General features: G+C 31.3%; 1 protein-coding gene across 1 annotated transcript; it reads left to right on the top strand.

Annotated features, from left to right (window-relative positions):
* The first annotated feature begins 17240 nt into the window (after positions 1–17240).
* Positions 17241–19489, top strand: LOC108331835 (scarecrow-like protein 15). The gene has a single exon (XM_017566805.2). It carries the CDS (start codon positions 17537–17539, stop codon positions 19151–19153), a length of 1617 nt encoding a protein of 538 aa, XP_017422294.1. The 5' UTR covers positions 17241–17536; the 3' UTR covers positions 19154–19489.
* The last annotated feature ends 6047 nt before the right edge of the window (positions 19490–25536 follow it).

Here is a 25536-nt window from a genome sequence, read left to right as displayed (position 1 = left end):
TCGGTAACAGTGGGTTTGGCTTGGTTGCAGGAAGAGAAATTATGGGATCTTTCTAGGGTTCAGCGTGTTAAACCACTCTCATCCTGGCCATCTTCATCTCCTACGCGCACTGTTCCCACTCCTATACAGCAACCACCACCGAAACCTCTTCCTCCCATTTTGCCTTCTCCATCTCCAAAAACTCGTTATCGTCAGTTAACGGAGACAGAGATGGCGGAGCGCCGTGAGAAGGGGCTTTGCTTTAATTGTGATCAGAAATACTCACGCTCTCATCGGTGCCCAGCTCGATTCCTTCTTCTTATCGCTGAAGAGGATGATTCCGCGGGTGGGTTGGCCTCAGATCCAACGAGTTTGAATCCTAAACCGCGAATGGATGAACAACCAATACAACCCATGGATTTATTGGACTTACCGGCTCAAATTAGTTTACATGCTTTGTCTAGCGCTGGGGTCCAAGAAACCCTCCGTCTCACGGGTCATATTGGCTAGAACTCGATTCGTGTGTTGGTAGATGAGGGTAGCACCCATAATTTCATTCAAAAGGAAGTGGCAATTCGTTTGGGCTTGGCCCAATCCCCCACCACATTTCTCAAAGTACTGGTTGGGAGTGGCGAAGAGTTGGCCTGTACTATAGTGTGTTCTACAGTAGAGTTGTTAATACAGGGGCATTCTTTTCACATAGATTTGTATGTGCTGGATATAGGGGGATCTGATGTAGTCCTTGGGGCCCAATAGTTAAAGCAATTAGGGCCCATATTAATGGATTATCAAGCACTCACTATGAAATTTGTTTTTAATCAATCTATCATAGAACTCAGAGGAGATTCTGGGCCACAACCCACTTCCATTTCCTTGCATCAGCTTAGACGTGTTGCTCGTTCAGATCCAACGGCCCAACTTTTCTCTTTAGCCGTTCGGCCAGCTTCTACACACTGCTCTCTTCCTGCACATTCTGATCCCAGGGTACAGCAATTACTCACTTCATTCTCCTCCTTATTTTTTGAGCCAACATCTCTGCCCCCATCACGTGGAACTGATCATGCCATTCCCCTTTTCCCTAATTCTCATCCTGTCAATGTACGACCTTACAAGTATCCTCACTCTCAGAAATTGGAGATAGAAAAGCAGGTTTCCAAAATGCTTGCATCAGGGTGGATACAACAAAGTTCAAGTCCGTTCTCTTCCTCAGTTCTACTCTTGAAAAAGAAGGACGGCTCGTGGCGGATGTGCGTGGATTATCGCGCCTTGAATACCATCACCGTCAAGGACCGATTCCCACTTCCCACTGTCGATGAGTTGTTGGATGAGCTGGGATCTGCATGCTGTTTTTCGAAATTAGATCTCACCTCCAAGTTCCATCAAATTCGACTCCAACCCACTGATGTCCACAAAATGGCTTTTCGAACACACGAAGGTCATTATGAGTATTGTGTAATGCCCTTCGGTTTGTGCAACGCTCCAGCAACATTCCAATCTATTATGAACGACATCTTCCGGCCCTTGTTACACAAGCCCGTTATTGTATTTTTTGACGATATCTTGGTCTTCAGCACTGATTTTGCCCAACATTTGTCACATCTTCATCAAGTATTTGAGATACTTGAACCCAATCAATTCTATTTGCAACCTCAGAAGTGTTCCTTTTTCCAATCAGAGATTGCCTATTTGGGGCACATTGTAGCTGAAGGGGGTGTGTCTCCAGACCCTGCAAAAATCCAAGTTATGATTCAATGGCCAACTCCCTCTTGCATTAAGGAATTGTGTGGATTCTTGGGATTAACAGGGTTTTATCGCAAATTCGTACGTGGTTATGCGGCAATTGCCCAACCGTTGACAGACCTTCTCAAGAAAGGGAACTTCACCTGGTCTTCCACAGCTCAACAAGCATTTGATACATTGAAATCTGCTATGACTAGTACTACTGTTTTGTCATTGCCTGATTTCTCTAAAACATTCTATGTGCAAACTGATGCCTCTGGATTGGCGATGGGTGCAGTATTAACTCAAGACAATCATCCGATCGCCTATTTTAGTAAAGTGTTCTGCTCTCGTTTATCCAAGTCCTCTGCTTATGATCGGGAGCTTCATGCCATTATGAGTGCAGTGAAACGGTGGCGTCAATACTTGCTGAGCCATTTCTTTATCATCCAGACTGATCAGAGGAGCTTGAAAGAGCTATTGACTCAGGTTATTTAGACCCCAGAACAACAACATTATCTTGTTAAGTTACTCGGTTATAATTATGAAATTCAGTACAAACCAGGGAAGCTGAACATAGTGGCAGATGCCCTTTCACGATCTGATTGCCTTACTCAGGGTGAGATGCACATGCTCACTATCCCTCAATTTGTGTTTTTGCGTGATTTAAAAGAATCACAGTTACTTGACCCAGATTTCATCCTCATGAGGGATAAATATCTCTCGGATCCTTCTTCGTATCCTCAATTCAATTGGAATGGTGAGTTGCTTCTTTACCGTGGCAAAATTTGGCTCAATGACAAGTCCAAATTCATTTCTTTGTTGTTAAGAGAGTTCCATGAAACACCTATTGGAGGCCATGCTGGGGTAAACAAAACTCTGAAACGGCTAAGTGCAAATTTTTATTCAGAGTCTATGGCTAAGGACGTTAAGGCATTTGTATCTCAGTGCAATGTTTGTCAGCAAACTAAGTATAGTACTAAGCGTCCCGGAGGTCTTCTACATCCGTTACCCCTCCCGACGGGTGTTTGGGAAGACACTTGTCTAGATTTTGTAACTGGCCTTCCTCCTTCTAATGGTTACACTGTGTTATTAGTGGTAGTGGATCGCTTCTCAAAAGTTGTCCATTTGGGCACTCTACATTCAGGCTTCACAGCTTATAAAGTAACAGAGTTGTTTGTCAATTTGGTTTGCAAACACCACGGGTTGCCAAAGAGTATCGTTTTAGATAGAGATCCGATTTTCATTAGCCGTTTTTGGTCTGATTTGTTCAAGTTCAGTGGCACCCTTCTCCGAATGAGCTCCTCTTACCATCCTCAAATGGATGGACAAACCGAAGTCATGAATTATACAATTGAGCAATACCTAAGAGCTTTCGTCCACAACAAACCTAATCATTGGTTCAAATACCTTCCTTGGACAGAATACCACTACAATACTTCAATCCATTCTGGGTCTGGATTGACTCCATTTGAAGTGGTTTATGGCAAGCCACCTCCCTCTATACCAGCGTACATTGAAGGCACTTCTTCTAATGCAGGTTGTGACTCGGTGCTTACATCCCGTGAGGAGATTTTTTCACTCCTCAAAGCCAATTTGTTGAAGGCACAAATCAGAATGAAGAAGCTTGCAGATTCGAAGCGTAGGGATTTGAAATTTGAGGTTGGGACATGGGTGTATTTGAAACTTCAGCCATACAGACAAGTTTCAGTTTCTGGACACAGGTATCATAAACTAGCCAAGCGCTTCTATGGCCCTTATAAAGTGCTTGAACGTATTGGACCATTCGCATATAAGATTGATCTTCCGTCACAGTCCAAGATACACAATGTATTTCACTGTTCTATGTTGAAGCGTCATGAATGACCCGTTCCTCCAAGTATTGATCATCTTCCTCCTAAGTTTGTGGAGAACAACCCTCTTGTCACTCCATTGGCTGTTTTGGATTTTAAGACAGCTCCTGTGGATGGTGTTCCCACTCATTTTGCCTTGGTTCAATGGAACGGGTTGTCCCCGGATGACACGTCGTGGGAAAAATGGCAGGAAGTCAAATCATTGTATACCTTGAGGACAAGGTCCTTGTTGAAGGGGATGGTATTGTTATGCAAGGTCCTTTGGATGAGGGTGCTAGACCCAAAAGAGTGGTGAAAAGACCAGCTGGGTGGTCTGATTTCATTCATCACTAATATATCCTATTTTTAATTGTTTCTGTTGATGCCAGATGTTCTATAAGAAGTTAGTTAGAGTTTTTGTTATTGTGTTATTTGACCTGTGTGCCACCTGTCCTAAAAAAATCTTTGGAGTAACTATTTTAATTGTTGTACTGTGCTTTGAAAAGAACAGAAAAATATATTTCATTTTCTTCTCAAATTCAGAGTTTCCTGTTTCATCGTATAACATAGAGCAGCGATGGGGTGAACATCCTAAAATCATAACTACAGAGTTCTGTAAAATATTCTTGTTGCATGAATCACGTGTCTGCATGTTTAGGCATTGTCTTGTATATTTTGTTTTTAAAAAATCTTAAAAAAGTAAACAATATTAGGTTAAATGAGAAGGAAAAGAAATGAAATTATTTTTATGGTCGGTAGTTTCTTGAAACTCATGCTAAGTATTGGATTGGACATTAAAAAGTGCATCTTTGGTGCTAGGTGAAAAAGACGGCATAAATTAAAGTTTTTGTTTAGTCATTGCCATCTATCAAACGTGTCTTTTTATTTTTTGTCCTATCCTCAAATTTATTGTGGGATACAACCATTGGACCCATCACACAACACATTTTAAAGCCACCAGACAAGGTTGGCATCTTATATGAAAGGCCCAAATTACAAGCTTTAAGCTCCCACTTATACTTTTTTTTCTTTCCTCAATTTCTTGTCCCTAAATTGCAATTTGTTTTAGCTATATGATATCATCGAATTGTTTTTTTTTTGTTTGTAATTTTGTTTTAAAGGAATGAGATATATAATGAAAATGTTTTATTTTTGTTATTTGGATATGTATTCGGATAGATGTAGAAAAAGAGGTGTCGGTTTCACATATATAAATATATCGAATACTATAATCAATATTTCTAAAAAACAAATGCTAATCACATTTTTTGTATTTTGTATTTTTTATATTTAATGAAGAGTATCGGTACTTGCAATTATTTCAAGTTAACCACTAAAATTATGTGCCTATAATTCAATTTCACTATTCAGGAGAGGGACAAAATTTAAAACCTCCAAGAAATTAACTGTTGACAGAATCTCGTAATTGAAATAATGCTGACTGATTTTCCTATCAAACACGGGTCTCGCTAATCAGGGTTTAAGGAATTCCTAATTTTTTAATTAATAATATTTTTAATAATTGATTAGTAATTTGTTTAATTTCTTAATCAGGACAGTGATTAACATTTACATAATTATTAAAGATAGGGACGTTGCTTCTTTCACCACCACCAAATGCATTATCTCATACCTAATTTGTCATTGTTATAAAACAGATGTCAACATCCGTTTGGTGGACGGAGATTGCCATCCGTGAACATATTTTATATTTTAGTTTATTATTTTTAATTAAAAGAAAAAATAAAACCTTAGCGGATGTGGTTATATCCATTTAAGTAATTTTATAAAAAACATTTAAATAATTTATTAAATAATAATACATAAATTAAATTAATAATAATTATTTTATAAAATAAAATAAAATTAATTTATATATAATTACATAATAAATTTTAAAAAATTAATAATATTTATATATTAATTTAAAATATAATAAATTAATAAATTAAAAACTGAAAAAAAAAACTGAACGGATGGCACATCCGTTTAAGTAGATTTATAAAAAATATTTAAATAATTATTTAAATAATAATACATAAATTAAATTAATAAAAATTATTTTATTAAATAAAATAAAATTAATTTATATATAATTACGTAATAAATTTAAAAAAGAATTAAATAATATTTATATATTAATTTAAAATACAATAAATTAATAAACTAAAAACTAAAAAAAAAAACCTCAATAGACGTCGCCACATCTGTTAAATGATATGATACATCCGTTTAAGTAGATTTATAAAAAATATTTAAATAATATTTAAATAATAATTATTTTATTGAATAAAATAAAATTAATTTATACAATTACGTAATAAATTTTAAAAAAATTAAATAATATTTATATATTAATTTAAAATACAATAAATTAATAAACTAGAAAAAAAGAAAACCTCTATAGATGTGGCCACATCCGTTAACAAATATGACATATTCGTTGAAATTTTTTATTTTAACGGATGCTGACATCCGTTGAAGAAAAAAGGTGAGAATGTAAGATATTTTAAAATATAAAAGATAGTTTTAAAATTTTAAGAAAATATGATGGTGCAGGGAATAATGTGAGTTGGTGTAGGGAGTAACCTCTATATAGATAGAAAGAAGTCCAATAAGACTGCTAGACTTATATTATAATAACCAAAACCGAAGTTTATACTTAAATCAGGTTAATAAATTAAAGATATCAAACTAATTGTGTACAAAAGTAGTTCTTCAGCAACAAGTGCAATAAAATTAATTTGTATCACATTTTTACAATCAAATAAAACGAAATTAGGTCACTGTTTAAAAAATAACGACATTAATAATTATTAAACAATAACCAATTCAATAAATTATAAACTAAGAATTCATATAATATAATATAATTTAAATACAGTTTTAAAACAAGTATGTCCATATCGATTTGAATGACTCGAAATTCAATGTGACAAATATGTTAAGAATGTTAATTATGAAGAAAAAAAATATTTGCATAGAAGTCTTGGAAATAATTATACACCATTGTATTCTATCGGCAAGTTGTATTATTTCATTGTACAGAGCTTTTTTTTTTTAAATTTAGAATTTCCGTATTTTTGAACTATGAAAATATATAATTTCATTAATGAGATATTAGACACGTATTTGATTAGATAAAAAGAGAGAAAAGAAAATAATTATCCAATAAAAGACATCTATTTTTGATATGGAAGACAATTTCCTTTTTGAAGTGAAGCCATTGGAATTGATAACGTCATTGATGCATTGAAGTGGCAGAAAATAGTATAAGTACCACAAATCTTTGTGACTTTTTTCCATAGACTACAAAGTTGTGTCATAATATCTCACTTCAACTAATGTCAAGCTAAAGAAGAAGAAGATTATGAACATATATATGGGAAGGAATCACATGCCGGAAATACAAAACCAGGCAATAAAAACTACACACTATATTCAACATCTTCAACTTTAATGCAATATGACATGATATAAGCTAACTAACGTTGAAACCCACCAGATTCGCTTCACTGGGAGTTTGAGTAACATGCACGGAATTTTAATACTATCACCATAACCCTCTTCTCTCATTTTATATATAATTTCAATTAAACAAATATGTTAGGTTTAATGTTAAATTAAGAAAAACTAAAATTCCAATGTAACATGAAAAACTAATGAAAATTAATACAAATTATTAACTCATTTATATTTAGGAGAATGTTCACTAAAGAGATATAATATTAGTGAAATTTGAGTCTAATCAAGATTGATATCACTCTCTATCCAAAATTTTTAGACAATGAATTAATAGATCTTTACCTTTTTATGTTGGTTTCTCATTTTTATTTAATGTGAGACTTAGATTCACACTTGGATTCTCAACATACAAAACCGACAATATGTCTAATAAACAACAAATCTTGTTATGATAGATTCTAACAATGATTATGATACTATATTAAAAAGTAAACTTTAAATCTAAATCAACTTTACAAAATCGTATTATAAAATGAGGTACGTATTTATTATAAATTAACTTTATCTTTTATCAATATAAAATTTTTAACATATTAGTTGAAATTTAAAAGAATTTTTGTTCTTACGTACTGTATCAATATTTTGATGATTTTGAATTCGTTGAAATATCACTGCAGGATTGGTTACGACATTTGAATTATTATATATTATGAAACTTAAAACTTTTACCATAATTTTTTGCTTATGAAAAATATGTGAAAAGATCAAAGATTAAAGAAGAAAAATATATATTTAAATTATTTTTAATCTTGGATGAATGTATTGAAACAATAATATTTTAATTGTTTGAAACATGTTGTTAAAACATTTGAAGGAAAATATTTAATATATATTTGAGAAAATGAGAAGATATATATATTTGAGGTATGAATGTGGAATGAGAGGATGGAGAAGATAGAAGATACTATAGAGTATTATTCGGAGAAATGAAAAATGACATCCTCTTTTAGGCTTTTTCTTTAAATGAGTCATGATAGAAAGCAGAATCTCTTACTCTCTCATATCATAACACTCTCATCTAATCTCCTTTTGTACTCTTCAAGCTTCCTTTCTCGTTTTCCCTAACGCGTCATTCCCGTGTCCTTCCTTCCTTTCTCACTATCTTAATGCTTAAGTATATGTAAATACACACATACTCCAATTACTATATTATATCACACTTCTATTATTACCTTTCCTTTCAATCTTCTCATTCTCAGTATTAAACATCTTCGCTTTTCTTCTATTTTTTCTATTAATATATGCTTCCAAGGATCCATGTAAATCATCTACTATTTCTTTTATTTTACTATCATTTTTTATCATTTTAATTTCCTCATTTACACTACCTTAATCTTATATTTTGTGATTATATTTTTACAAAATAAAATAAACAAAATTTAAACTATTTTTTATACTTATTGATTGATGCCCCCTAAGACTTAATTAACCCATGTTGTTATATGTTCACTTGTGAATATATAATTATTACATTATGTTTTAGTGAGTCTTTCGAGAAACTAGTCGATATTGATAATCTTTTCTAGTTTATGAATTTTAAAATAATAAATTAATGTACTGGATTAAAAATATTTAATAAACTAACTAATAAATAGTTGAAAATATAAAATAGCATAAAAAGATATACTTATATAAGTCTTATTTGAATAAGTCATTTTATTTAGACAAGTCGAATAAATAAGCATTAATTAAACTATATTTTTTATATTTTAAATTGATTTTTTTTTATTTCTTAATTTAAACTATTGCTGCATTGACTATATTTTTTTTCTATAATTTTTATTGTTTGTAATTTTTACCATGTAATCAAATATTCTTACGACAATTTGTAATTTGTTTTTTAATTTCAACTGTATAAGCAAATTAAAATTAAAAGCAACTCAAGAAATATTGAAAATGATATAATAATTAATTGTATATATAAAATTAAAATAAATAAAAAGGATATTAAAAAATATATTAAAATATAAGGGATATCAATAAAAAAGAAGATATAAACTACAAATTCGAAAGTATACAAAAAAAATTATGAATTAAAACTTAGAGAGCACTTGGATTTCAGTTGGAACACTAACGAATTTTCACTTCCATTAACGTTGTACCAACATGCTTGACACTTTATTTTCATATTTAGCTAAACCTCCACTTAACTTAATACTCAACTTAATTTCTAATTTAAATCCAAATGCACACTTAAAGACTAAGGAATTTCAGAAGACTACATTAAATTTTGCAACATGTCTCAAAATATATCTTACCATTAAATTATTCCAAATTCCATTTAGTATTTCGAATGTAACGTAATGACATAATATTATTGATGACCCTTAAAAAGCTAACAAACATGAATTTATACTGATTCTTCACCGTTTAACTCATTCATATATGTTAAAAGTTTTACAAAAATTAAAGATAAAATCAATTGAAAATATATAGGTGATATGAATCTCACCTTATAAACTTGTTTTATAGATAGAATTAAATTTAAAATTTACCTCTTAATATGATATAAAAATCATAATTTAAAACTTATATTTAGAATATACACAGTATCTAAATTATGAGTTAAAACTTATATTTGGAATATATAACTAGATTCAAACTTCACCATACAAAATATGATATCACATTAATATATTCTATATATAACTCAATATTTACACACAAATATCATATAAATGTATTGCATTATCATTATCAATAAATACCATCCAAAATCATATATTATAACATTCATTAACACATTCGTATAAATGTTAAACTGTTTAAAGCTTTGTAAAATACATTTATTTGAATTATAAGACTAAATAATTGAATTAAGTTTTTTAGGAACTCCCTTCAGCAGATTTTTCTAGATAAAGCCTTTTATCTAAATACGGAACAACTTTTTTAAGAAGCAAAAAATTTATATTCCAAATGATTTTCCCTATACAAACAGCTTTTAGTTGGTTAAATTAGAAAGAAAGAGGATTTTTATTTTTAATCTTACTTTGTTAAAAAAAATTTCACTAAAAAAGAACTAATTACAATATATTCACAACCTTTTATACATGTATTATTAGCCAGAGTATTACATGATGTCATCTTAATTAGTTTTCGGATACACCATATAATCTTAGTTAATAGAATATGCAAGTAATTACATTGTAGAAGGACTGAGTAAACAAATATATGATTATGAAAAGTTGATTATCAAACACTTTATCCAAACAATGAATGGATTTGTTTTCTTTGGTTGTTTAAAGAATATACAAGAAAGTGTAAACAAAATTTGCAATAGAGAGCTAGCATTGGATCCTATATGTAATAAGTTGTGTAAGGGATGATTCTAATAAGTGATTAGAATAATAAGTGATTAAAATAAGTGATTAGAATATGGAAAAGAGAATTGTGAAAAGGTGGTAATGAAAGAGGTAATGCATGTAATGACAAGTGTGGTAGAAGAGTAGAGAGATGGTGTTACGTTTGGAATAGAAAATGGGCATAAAGAGACTTTATTTTTTAGGTGGCCAAACTTTCTGTTAAAGTGGTAATTCCATTAACAAAAAAAAAAAGTGCAACATAATTTACAATAATGGAGGTGTGGTAGATAAAGATATGTGCGGTGTGTCTTCGCTATGTAAACGAAGGGACATATTTCTATCTAACAAAAATCTTTATGCTCTATCTGTCACGTAACATATTATATGTATCCTCATACTTACGAATATATTCCATCCCACAAATTCTTTTTATAACATACTTTTACACAACTTTTCTACAATCATATCAAATATATATTTATATATATAAAGTACCTCTATAATAATAAATATATGTATATTTCCTTCATAATGATACAATTATCAATATGTATATATCTTTTTTTTTTCACATTTTATTTATTTTGTGACATCCCTTTTATGATTTCCTTTTACTCGTTTAGTTGTGTTCCCTTTGTTTAGGGTAAAAGCCTGTTATAAAAAAAATAAGTTTTATTCATTTTCACGTTAATTTTAGAAACAAAATTTAAATTAATGTGTCTTTTAAAAAAAAATTAAAATGATTATGCTAAAATAATTTAAAATAAGCCATCAGATTTAATTATAACTACTACTATTATTTAAAAATATTAAAAAACTATCCTTTTCGTTACAGAAGCTTTTTAATTTTTCATATAAAATATTCTAAAATTTCATTCATGTATAAAACCGTTGTATGGTTTTATATTATTTTTTTAAAGGGAACTTTTTTATATTTGTATTTAGAATTAATTATAGTATTTGATAGTCTTTATTTTTCAAATTAATTTTTTGGAGAAAAATAATTAATTTTTTCATTGAAATTAATTAATCGATAATGAATAACAACATATTAATTTAAAATAATATCTACTGCATAAGATTTAAATAAATGTGTAACAACGAAAATTAAATGAAACTATATAACTATTACATTTTCGGTTTTGATCTTTAGTCAAAATCTTTATGTGTGAATGATATATGATCTCAATGGCATATGTGTAAATCATGATAGTGGTTGTCATCTTACAAAACAAATAGTAAATTTTAAATTTAAACAATAATTACTTCCATAAGCAACGAGTTATTTTTGAGAAATTTTAATGACATTAGTTTTGTTCCATAGTAAAATTACTAAGCATGTATGATACATGTCCTAAGCATCTTTATAAATTTAAACAAGGTCCTTCTGCTTGATTTGTTTAGCAATCAACTATACCACTCACTGGCTCCACACTTCTCATACATCACCATAAAACGTCACTTGCTAGTCTCACGTCTCCAAAATATATATATATATATATATATATATATATATATATATATATATATATATATATATATATATATATATATGAGAATTAAGTTTAAATATAAATAAAAAGTAAAAAAAATAAATAGTTAATTTAAAACATAAATTTAGAGTAATTAAATAAATATTCTAAAAATTATATTAATAAATAATTCAAATATTTTAAAAAGTTTCACACATTTTTATATAAATTAAAAAAGTATATAAAAGAATACATTTTACCTCATATAAATATACAAACAGACTTAAAACAATATATTATTTGTTAAAAAATAAGGCTGACTTATTTTCCATTTCAGTAAATAATTAGTTTAAATAATTAGTATGAAAAAAATACAATTTTAAATAAATAATAATATAGTTTTGTTTCTGTATGGATATGTGTTGGACTGAGAGATGTATCTTTCTAACGTGACTTTCCTACTTTTTAATGTTTGAGTTGTCTGCCTCGCTTGTATTCTTAACGGGAGATACCTGCAAAAGACACTCTGACGTTTAAGTTAGGAGCGGTTTAGTGAATTGTTTAATAAAATTGAGTATTTTGGATCTAGTCGAATATACCTGATTTTTGGCCTTGACCTTAAATTTTTATAAGTCATTTCATGCATCCTAAACTAGCACAGATCCAATAAAATAAAAACAAACTTACCTTTATATTCGATTAGTTACTCATAAACGGCTTATCAATATCTTTAATCAGATATCTTTGATTATTTTATCGTCTGCTGGACTATTGGTCCAATAATAACTTAAACGCTGACTCAATTATGGCCCAACATTGTTGATGTAGTGGATGGACCGAATGGTCCTGAGTGTTAACCGTTCGATCTATACTATATACCATACAAGTTTTATTCGCATAAGTTTTAATGTATATACTAGGAGGACATGTTTCTTGTTTAAATATGACGAGATATAAATGTAAATTAAGAACATGTGTAATAGGATAAAAGGTACATAAATTTTAATTCTATTTAGTATTCGTATAAGATAACATTAATACAATATCATGTCTTGCATTTGGAACGAATTCGATAATCATAAACGGAGGTAGTGATGGTAGACGAAAACATGATTAGTTAAAAACATAGTTTTATTCTATTTAATATTTGACATAAACAAGACAACATTGTGGTGTTTTCTTGATTTATATCACTCAAACTAGATTAACTATCAACAATATAGGTGGCTACAAACTTATCATTGTTCCTACATAAATATTTTTGGCTCATTATATAAGGCCCTTTTTATAAACTTCAAGCATTTTTTTCCTTCACTCTGTACATAAGTATAACTTTGTATAATTGACAAAGAAAATGTGTCATGTTTTATGAAATGAAGAGATAAGACATGAATCTCACTTTTGAGTATTGATTTAAAGACTCCTTTTTTACCTACACATGAAAAATTTATTTATTTTTAATATGTAACAGAGAACTAAACTAAACTCTAAGATACATCGTGAAAAAATATTAAATAAGTAGAGTTGAGTTGTTCCAACCCATGCATAATTTCTAAAAAAGAAAAATAAAAATACATGAATCTCATCCAAGACTAGCTTTTACACTACAACCGATATCCTATATCAGATGCAGTAAAATTGCAAGAAGTGAACACCCTCATAATTATATTATAAACGTTATGTAAAAAATTACCAAATCAGTTTCAGAATTCGCCAGGTTAAAAAGTTCTGATTAATATTCAAGTGATACATATTTTATTTTTTATTTTATAACTCGCAATATTTTATTATCTATAATATTTTTTTTCTCACCAAAGTATATATATTATATATAGATATATTATAATATATACAAAGAGACATTTAGAGTGTCTCAACCCTTCTACAAAAGACAGTTGATTATATGGATATTACAATTAGACCAAACATTTTGAATACCTGTCTATTTAGCAAATAAACATGCCATAATTCTCAAATTATTATCCAAACGCTTGTTCATCAAGAATCCTCATTGTTTTTTTTTTAAATAGAACCTGAATATATATGAATATGTTTTAAATTTAGCAAATGCAACAAACAGGTCTTGAGGTCATTTCAACGTATATTAGTTCAGTAATATGTCATTTGTATATGATAAAATTCCTTTGTAGTAGCATCCATGCAATTCTAAGCTTTCAGCAGTTTCTGTTTTGTTGTTGATTTGCTTCAATGGTTCACATTTTAGGATGTTGCAATTTGTGTTAAGTTGCACTTTTACCCCTTGTATTTGAATACATGCAAGGCACAAAAAAAACATATATATATGCACTTTTGTATTTCATTGTTGTCAATAGTATTGGTTTCGTATTCCATTCTAAATTATACATTACATTATATTTTCTGTATTCCATTAGATCTAAATGGCTTATCCTTTGATTTGGCCTGTTTCTAGGTACCTTGAGCTCACAATGTTTTTAAGCATTCAATAGGACATTAGTTCCAATCCTAAAAAAAGAATGTCACATTTGAAATTATATGTTTCACGTTTAACTCTGCTAAGCTAAAGATTTTCTCAACATCCACCTTTCCTTGTGTAAATATTAATGTCTTATTTATATGATTCCAAATTCCCCATACTATTACTACTCATAATACCTTCTAGATTAAGTTTTTTTTTTCTTTTAAGGTAGATAAATAAACATGTTGGAAGTGTACACTAGGCAAATTATTATCTACAACATAGTAGAAAATTAAAAATGCTGGAAATGTACATAAAGCAAATTATTATCTATAACATAAAGATTGGTTGAGTCTTTGCAAAAATAATGGTTTACGATAATCAACTTCTTCCATATAATTTTACTTCAAATCTTATCCCACTACACCATTTTATAGATGAGACAACACTTATATGACAAAGGTTAAAAGACTATTGCCCAAAATAGGAATAAAGCATGATTTTTTTATTATTGGTTATATACTGAGTTACTTTTCTTTAATTTAAAATGTATAACAAAAACGTTGTTTATATACTTTAAGCAACACATTAGAAAATGTGGATAGTTATAAACAACCGTTATTAAAACATGGATAGTTTATACCACATTTTAAATATTTTTTTGGGTAGTTTAGATCATATATTAAAAAGTGTGGATAACTTATACCACATATTTAAAATTGTGGGTAATTTAATTTTAAATATTTTAGATTATTATCATGTGGATAAATAATAATTAAATTGTTATATGTTGTATCAATTATCTCTTAACAGATATCAAGTGAACCAAGTCACAATTAAATATTGACGTTTGAACTTATTTGATCTTAAATGGAAAAGTTACATCATATCTATCAACTGTACCTTTTGATCAAGTTAAAAAGGCTCAATCCAACAATTATTATGAATTTGATTTCTAATAAATAATTATACAAGAAAATATTGTTCTGAATTGCACAATTATCCCATAACGTAGATACACGAAGACTATTATATATTTAACAGATATACTTCTCTACTTATAATAATTTATTAGATATTATTTTATCTTATCTTCCACGTATTACAACACTATTTATATTTCCTTTTTTGACTTTGAAGTTCTCTTTTTTTTTTCACGTATTCCATTTCTCTAAGTAGTTAACTATTTGATGTTAAATTTAACCTTATAAAATAATATGTAAAATTTAACCTTATAAAATAATATGTAAAATTTAAAGAGAATTACATAAAAATAAACAAATTATATGAATATATATATATATATATATATATATATATATATATATATATATAATTGGGGTAAACTTATTTCTTCAAAGATATTTAAAAAAAAAAACCCTTATTTTATATGATGGATATTTTCTTCTTTTGTGTGCAATCAAATTTAACTTGCTGTTTTTGAATTTGAAGATAAATTTGTAAAAGTGGTTTTAAGTGAATTTGAGGGAGAAATGAGGTGAATGTAGTGTTGTTTCGAAAAATATGATAAAAAGATCAAAAATTTTGAGATGAAAGTTGATGAAAATTAGTTAATTATGTAATAAGTTAATACTTAAATTTGTTTTAATTTATATATATATATATATATATATATATAAAAGAGATGAAGTACTGTTATGAAACTAGAAGCAAAAGATGCAAGTGATTATGCTTTTTAGCCGAAAAAGATGATTGAATTAGAATGTCAAACAAGGCCATAAACAAGTGAAGCTTAGTAATAATAATAGTAATAGTGACAATGAATTGGGATATGAAAACCTGGCACATGAGTCATGCATCTATCTCAGCAAAAGAATAAAGCTAAAGTACTTTCTTTCTTTGTACGGACTATTTAGTCGATGTGATTGGATGTACTATCCATGCATGCTGCTTAAACATCATCATTAATTCCCAACATTTTTTACTGCTCAACTTTAATAAAACCGAGTAAGTCAAAAGCACTTTATTCCTTTTCATCAACGCTGTTTTCTTAACTTGAACCATTTTCACATTTAACATCGATACTTACTTCTCTGCACTAAGATATTCTATTTGATTTTCGTTCAAGGCTCATAATAATTAAATGTATTCGAATGACGGTTTATCATAATTTTCTCTTGTTAAATTATCGGTCATATTGAAACTGATAGATATTTTTTTATTGTAACAAAAACTAAATTTATTTCCGACAAGAAAAAGAAAATTTAAGGTAGTGTGACTTGTGCATTATTAACAAAAACATAAAATTATTTTAAAAAAGTAAATGATAATTTTAGTTTCTTAAAAATTGAAATTTCCTAAACTTTTCAAATTAGTATTTCATTTAGAAGTTGTACGTTGAAATGGAAATTTTTTTGATGCAGTGAAAGATAAAGCAACTAAACCCTCCATGGAAAGTAGCTAATGATGAACCTTTTCCCTTAACTTCTCTTTATATGTATAAAAAAGATGGTGGTAGTACTTGTCTTGGAGGGTCCATTATACACAGCTTTTGCGGGACCAATTTCAACTGTTTAACTTGGAGCTTTAGTGCTGTCACTATTTTACCCTTTTAATGCGAAGTTCACGCCCAGCGATTAAATCAAGAATGAGATTTGGTGAGATAGATTAGTGAGTACATATAAAGAGCTGTGTTGAAAGAAAAATTGGTTCCGGAATATGATGGAATCGATTTTGTGAAGCTTGTGTAGAAATTGGTTCTCTTGTCATTTGAAACCGATTCCAATAATTTTAGATTTGTTTGAAGCTTATTAATAATAATAATAATAATATCAATAATAGTGGTGATTCATGCATTATTATTATATAGAACAGATTCTAATATATTATTATTCAAAACACTAATATATAAAGAACAGGCAAGGAGTTTTAGGTAAGTGTATAGGTGTGGAGGGAAAAAAGTAAAATGAAAAGGCAAGAAGGAGGTTTAGGGCAGCTTGACGTAGAAGCTTGAGATGGTGGTAGAAGATGCATGGTATGTATGCATGGATGTATTGATAGATGGCATTCGAGAGAGAGCGATAGAGATATTAAGTGTAACCCACAAGAGGCTGGTTTAGACACACGCACACACACATAGAGACCACAGGACACGCAAAGATAAAAAGGCTTCTCTCAGTCTCCTAAACTCTTCCACGTTTCCCAAGGAAAGTAGCCATCGAACAAACAAGAATAGAACAACTCTGTTGGGAAAGCCACAAAGGCATCATCATCATCATATCATCAACACAGCTTTTCCTTCGCTTAGAGATGAGAGTTCCCTCATCCCAACAGCCCAATACCCATTCTCCCAACCCAAACCTCCTCCTCCACACCACCACCACCACCAACACCACCTTCACCTACGAACCCACCTCCGTCCTCGACCTCTGCCGCAGCCCCAGTCCCGAAAAGAAACCAACTGTCCCCAAACCAGAACCCCAACACAACCTCACCACCACTACCACTACCACTACCAATACCAACAACAGCCTAGACCTGGACGATCATGTCTTGCCAAATTCCGATTGGTGGGAGTCCATCATGAAGGACCTAGCCTTACCCGAAGATTCTCCCACAACCCTCTCCAAGCCTAACAACATCAATCCATGCATCCCTGATTTTCCACCTTCTCATGACCCACCCTTTGATCACCCTCCCGACTTCACCTCTCTTTCAGAAATTTACAACCAAAACCTCCCCTACAACTACACCACCACCAACCCTTTGGACCATTCCTTTCACGACCTCAACCACCACCACCACAACCCCACCATCAACGTTAACAACTGGGACTTCATCGAAGAGCTTATCCGCGCCGCCGATTGCTTCGACAACAGTCACTTCCAACTGGCTCAAGCCATACTCGAACGCCTCAACAGCCGCCTCATTCGCTCACCCATGGCCAAACCGCTCCACCGAGCCGCGTTTCACTTCAAAGATGCTCTCCATTCCATTCTCTCCGGTTCCAACCGTGCCGCTTCCAACCGCCTCTCCTCCATGGCCGAGATTGTTCAAACCATCAAAACTTTCAAGGCCTTCTCGGGAATCTCTCCCATCCCAATGTTCTCTATCTTCACCACCAACCAGGCCTTGCTAGAAACCCTAAACGGATCCTCCTTTGTGCACGTCATCGATTTCGAAATCGGGCTCGGGATCCAATACGCCTCCCTCATGAAAGAGATCGCGGAGAAGGCCGCCGGCGCTTCGCTGCTCCTCCGCATCACGGCAGTCGTGCCAGAGGAGTACGCCGTGGAGAGCCGCCTCGTCCGCGAGAATCTCAACCAATTTGCGCATGACCTCGGAATCCGCGTTCAGGTGGACTTCGTCCCGCTTCGGACCTTCGAGGCGGTGTCATTCAAGGCGGTAAGGTTCGTCGACGGCGAGAAGATCGCGGTGCTGCTGTCGCCGGCGATCTTTTGCCGCCTCGGATCCGTCGGCGCGTTCCTCGCCGACGTGAGAAGGATGGCGCCCGGAGTGGTGGTGTTCGTGGACGGCGAGGGGTGGACGGAGGCTACCGCTGCGGCCTCTTTTCGGCGAGGCGTGGTGAACAGCTTGGAATTTTACTCCATGATGCTGGACTCGCTGGATGCGTCTGTGGCGGCCGGGGGAGGCGGCGAGTGGGTGAGGAGGATCGAGATGCTTCTTCTGCGGCCGAAGATCTTCGCAGCGGTGGAAAGCGCAAGGAGGAGGTCACCAGCGTGGAGGGAGGCATTTTACGGCGCCGGAATGAGGCCAGTGCAGCTGAGCCAATTCGCCGATTATCAAGCGGAGTGTTTGCTGGCGAAGGTGCAAATCAGAGGGTTCCACGTGGAAAAACGACATGCTGAATTGGTGCTCTGCTGGCATGAACGAGCGATGGTTTCCACGTCAGCTTGGCGGTGCTAGAATAATAACACAGTATACAAGAGAAGAAGTAAAAATAATCCAACGACACCAAAACCTTATTTTACCTGTTTTAGGATGTGAACTTTATTATCAAGTTCACTTTGACAAAGATTCTAGTTTAACTGTAATTTAGTTTATTATGAAAAGTTAAAAATGTAAGAAAAAAACCCTGGAAGGTACATAAACTTGTATTTTTTCCAGACTTTTTTGCTTTATGTAATGTAGATAAATTGTGGGGGTGTCTATTCAATTTGTTTGAGAAGAGTTACCATGTAATACATCTGGCTTTTGATTCAAAGTATATGGAAATGAATAGTTACATATTTATGGCTTATGGTGTGGAATATTTTGGTAGAAAAGTCAGACATAAATTGCAGCACACGTGCATGGTGATAATAGGCATATTCAGTGAAGAATACTATAGTTTAGGCTTGTTGATGAATTTGAGCAGCTGCTGAATTTCTGATTTTGTTATGAATGGTATGTATGTGATATGTTCTGAAAAGCAAACTGCGACGGTTGTTGGAGGCGACATGATCACATGGAGATGTAATGTATATGTTTGTGGATGAGAAGATTCTATGGCACATCAATGCAAAAGGAAGAAAAACAAGCACCAACGATTTATGATAGAGTGGGAGTAGCCCCGTTGTACTGTGTTTTCTGATAAGGTGAGTTCCATCACTTACAGATGAAGCTTTTCAAACCTAACCACAACTATTCCAATACATGATACAACTTCAGAAAGCACGACTATTGGGAAAACGATTCTTGCGGATCTACCCTATGCCGAGAATAAAACAAACTTTTTTTTTAGGAACTAGAAAATTTTATTTTAAATATCAAAGACAAAAACAATCTGAAATCATATTTGGGAGATTTTTTAATGAACAAATATTTTTAATCAACATATGTCTGTAGGTATCAGGTACACATATTTTAATTAATTAACGCAACATGTACGGATATCCAAGTGTTAGATAACACTCTACCACTTTTAGAAAAAAATTATTTACAAATTTTTTAAAACAAATCAAGAAATCAAAATAATATTATTGGCGTGAGGAACATGAATCATTAAAGTCGTGTTTAAAGTTTAATTTTGCATGTTTATATTTTTTGTTTATGCTTATTAATTGAACTTATTTTTAAAATGATAATTTTTTAAGAAAACCTATATTGTATTGTGTAATTTATTTAAATTTGTAGTTTTAGAAGGACCAAATTATTTACACCAATACTTTATTACAGAATTTTATTAAAATTATTTTTTATTCAAGTTTATATTTTAAAAATTTTATTTTTAAATAATTGTATAAAAGTTAAAATTAAAAGTAAAAAATATTTGTTATTTTTTTCATATTCGATGGGTAATAAGACTGCCTATTTTAGAGGGACGGGAAGTGTGTAAGTCCTACTTATTTTATTGTCTTCAGACCATGGAATTTTGAGTTAATATAAAATTTCAAAAATGTATTTCTCGTTCTTCAAAAAGTGTGTTCCAGAATGTAAAAAGTTGAGTTTTCTTAATTTAAATTACAGAACTATGAAAAATAATTTGCAGAAATTAAATTATGGAGTCAATTCTTTTACTCAGTTCAGATTCTTTTGGGATTTAATTTCTAGAAAGGTGAAATAAAGAACATGTACAAAGGTATCATTTTTCTAAAATTTGATCTCAAAACGGAGGGTGTAGTGAGTCTATAATTCACACCTTTCATGGTTCATTACCCAAATGGCACTACTGGTGATTTGTATACCATACCTGATTGTTGTGGAGTGAATATTAATCAATCATTAATACAAATATTTAAATGTCATAAATAAAACATGCATTGATGCTTAAAGTATCTCTAAAGAAAAATATGCATGTGTATATATGCATTTGGATGTTTATTTTTAACAAAGTAGGTAAAAATATTTTTTTTTTGAAAATATAGATTTCCACTTTTAGAAAAATGTTAGAACTTTTTTCCTCCTAAATTGATTTCTTCCTCTAGCGAGAAAACTCTTGGTGAAGAAGCTTATCTCATGTCACAATAACACGCCTGCATTAAGATAACTTTATTAACTATTTTGTTAATTGATTTGAGGTGTATGAAATTTTGTAGAAAAATTCCTACCTTTCCAAAATATGTTTTTGTTTAACATTTGACACTCCACTTCACAACTAAAACATATTTTTTTTATAATGTGTAAAATATGATTCAGATATATATATATATATATATATATATATATATATATATATATATATATATATATATATATATATATAATATTTTTTATTTTATATATGTCGACAAAAGATAAGTAACGGTTTATATATTAGTAATTAGTCAACATAAATGCAATAAAAATTTGTATCTCAACAAATGTTTGCATTAGTATATGTTGGCGAAATCAAACACGAAAACTTATTTCCACTGTCTTGTGATATGTTAAAAGTCAAACACATTTGTGCAAAGATGTTGGTTTACATAGCTAATTTCGGGGTACTAATAGCAATGTCCTAACTTTTATTTTCAGAATTGGCTTGAATTTGAATTGATACCTAGATGGACCTTTCTACAATCAAATAGCAGCATGGACTTAGGAAAAGGAGAGGATTAACGTTTGGTCAATGACGTAAAAGGAGAGGATTAACGTTTGGTTAAAGTTTTATCAAAATTTAATTTTAGTCTTGAATTACTCCATAATTGGATCACTGCACCAGTTTAGTTAGAGTACTGATATCTTGACACTACTTTTATCTTGTTTTTATAAAAGATTTCATTATATGCATCATTATATAATTTTCATATCTACTGATAATAAAAAAGATGTATATTCTAACTCGGTTCACACTCCTAAATATAAAATTATTTACAAAAATAGATTTCTTTTATTTTTTTACCAATGTAAATTATTATTTTTCTTATAATAATGATCACATTACCTCCAATGTATAAAATGGTTTAAAAAAATTAACACTAATGCATATAAAATTTTTTATAACATGTGACCTTTTATAATCCATATTTTCACATCATACTTGCATAATCATAAAAAGTTTGAATTTTCTATAATATAATAAAAATCTATCATAATAAATTAAATTTATTATAACACATAAACGAGCATCAAAGTTAAATTTATTATGATAAATTTTTAAAAATCCGTCATGGCCTAAAAGTTTATCATAAGTTGGACTTAATATAATAGATAAACAAATACCAGTCATAATAAATCAGATTTATTAAGACAAATTTTCAATAACCTCTCATAATAATTGAACTTATTAATATTAATATAGGAATTTTGAGACCTGTTAACTAATTTTTTTTTATATTTTGAGTGACATATTTTGTCTTACCAGAAATCAAAACTCCTAAACAGGTAATTTGAGGGAATAATAAATAACTTGATTTTGTTACGTGTTCCACAAATGATTTCAAATATAATTATAAGGCTACTCAACACTAATATTTAAAAAAGAGCACAAAGTAAACACAGTAAAACACTAATATAATTTATTTTATATTTTATATATTTTATTGTAATTTTATTTAGATGTATTTTAAAAAATTAAAAAATTTCTTTTTTAAGTATCCGTAAGTATTTATACAGACATATATCTTTAAATATATGCGAATATTTTTAAATAGATATCCAATATGATAATAAGACGCGGATTTTATAAATGGTAAACACTATTTATATATGCTTGGCCGGACCCATTATCTTATTAATATAATATTTATATGTTTTCTTCTTAAAAATGAAATATACACTTCTTAAATTATTGATCTACGTTATATTTATATTAATCAAATGAGATTAAATTAGTGTGAAACTCCAGAAAATGATATTTTAGAAGTGGTGGTAGTCTAAAAATAGTGAGACTCGATTATTTTAATTTTAAACGATTTTATTATAAATAGTTTTGTTATAAGCGAGTTTCATTATTTTAAAACGTATCATCTCTCTAGAAACCACTTTTCTAGTTCTCTAAGAGTTCTTGATCTCAAGTCGTCTGTTCGACGATCAGGAAGTGTCTAGGCGATCGTGGTGTTGAGGGCTACAACTCCTATCGATTAATTTCCTGTTTTGAGCCGGTAAGTTATTCCCTCTCTTTTTTCGTATGTTCTTGGACTGTGATCATGCAACGATTCCTACTTGCATGTATTTGGTTGTTTCTCTTCAATTTCTAGCTCAATTTGGGTTCTAAGGTTGGTTTCCTATCACAAATCGGTGAGTTGTAAGTTTTTGTAGAATTTCCTTGCGATGCAAGCTTCTGTTGGGGGTTTCTGTGAGTTGTGCTGCGTTTCTCTAAGGTAAGGGAAGCTAGATTTTTGTTTTAATTAGTAGTATGACATGTGTGTGTGATAAATTTTGTGTTATGGTGCTATTTGAGTTGAATCTTAAGTTTTGAGTAGATTAAATTATCTGTTCTTTGAATGCCAAATCATGAAACTGTGAAATGAGGGTTGTGAACTAAGTTGGATGGTGTATGCAGTTGTAATTGAACATATTAAATATGAGTAATCTGTTATAGTAGTGATTAGATAGAAAGTGAAGTGAATTGTGCTTGTTTAGAGTCATTTTAGAGAAAGTGAGGTAGTGGAAATGAGAATTGAAGGTTAAGGGCTCAATTGATCTGTTGGGATAATTTAGGTAAGTCAGATTTGACATGGTTGAGTCATCAAAATGGTCAAAAATATGTACAAAGTGGTAGAATGAATTTTGGGTCTTTAAGTTGAGAAATTTGATGTTCTAGAATAGGATTTGGTTCATAATCACTTTAGATTGGTGGTAGTGTTAGGCGATTTCGGCAAGCGTACCGAATCGTTCAAGTAATAAACCGTGGTAAGACCAGGTATCGTTTTCCCAAGAGACTCGTAATACTAGAAAATTGTGCGATTAACAACTCATCTAGACGCAAGAACAACTCATCATTTAAGAATATGTGCAAAAAGATAAATTCACAAGTAATTACAAGGTTGGACTTTGGTATTGAAGGCACTTGGAAATGGAAAAGACTAGAAATGATATGAAATGACATTGTTAAGGTTAGTTTTCACCAATGCACTCTTGTGTATAACCAATTTCATCTCCTCTCTATCAATTTACTAAAGTCAATCCACTAAAACACTCTAGCCCTAATCCCTTAGGTGAAAGAGCCTAGGTTTTCCTTATCAAACTCCAATCCCTTGGACAATCTAACAAGCAAACCCGCATTAAGAACTAGGATCTAAGACAACATGTGAATCATATCCCATCCCTGGCTCAATGACCCACAAGGACTCTTGTTTCAGTTCAAGATTTCATATCCCATCCCTGGCTCAATGAAACCCTAAAATCAAGTCATGAACGTTCCCATTACACGCAAGCTTTAAGATCGGAAACAAGAATACTAGTAATAGATAGAAAAGGCATTTATAAATACGAAACAATCATTCATTACACAAGAGTTCATAGGCTACATCTAACCCTAACAAGATGAATCTGGTTCTCCATTTCCATGGAGAACCCTAAAGCTTACAAACATGGAAGATGGAAGAAGAAGGAGACCCAAAGGAAGAGGAGGAGATGTTCCCACAAGCTCCTCGCGCCCTCCATGAGCTCTAGACGTGAAATCGCGCCTCCAAAGAACCAAAGACCATTTTTCTTTCTGCCTCGTGAGTATATATACTGCCCGAATTCTCGCTTAAGCTAAATTATTCTCGCTTAAGTGAGAATTCTTCTTGGAGAAGATAGTCATTCTCGCTTAAGCTAAATTATTCTCGCTTAAGCGAAAATGACTGTTAAATCAATGACTTCCTGGATCATCGAGGCTCTTCAATGTAATGGAGGATCTTCCTAACATCAAAATAGATCAAAGAAAACAAGGGATTAGAGTATTATTTACGTAATGTAGCCCAAAATATAGATAAATACTATAACTAAATAAAAGAGAGGATTTAAGCAAGTAATAAGCTAAAGAAGAGTTGATTTTGCTACTAAAATGATGCTTAGATAATGGTAAGAATTAGCATTATCAGGTAGTAAGGTTTATAATCACTTACACAAGTCTAATTAGGTATATAACAAAATCTAGGGGTGTTAGAAGTTGGGCAAAATATTTAGAATTGGTGAGTGGTGTATGAGTTGCATTATTCTGCAGAATTTCGTTCTGCAGATTATGCAGACTCGATGTGCGGATAGTTTTGCACAGCGAGTCCTTACAGTGAGGTGTTCTTTGTTCAGTCATTCGCACAGCGAATTGGTGCGCTGTGCGAGTGACTGGAGATGGTTGTTCTCTGTCTGATGATTCGCATAACGAATGAGTGAGGGTTTTGGTCTCTGTTTGGGCTTTCGCATAGTGACCTGGGTGCGCTATGCGAGGGGCTCGAAGTCTGGTA

This window comes from Vigna angularis, chromosome 1 (assembly GCF_016808095.1).
Source record: "Vigna angularis cultivar LongXiaoDou No.4 chromosome 1, ASM1680809v1, whole genome shotgun sequence".
NCBI lineage: Eukaryota > Viridiplantae > Streptophyta > Magnoliopsida > Fabales > Fabaceae > Vigna > Vigna angularis.
This window is presented reverse-complemented; position numbering and strand designations above follow the sequence as displayed.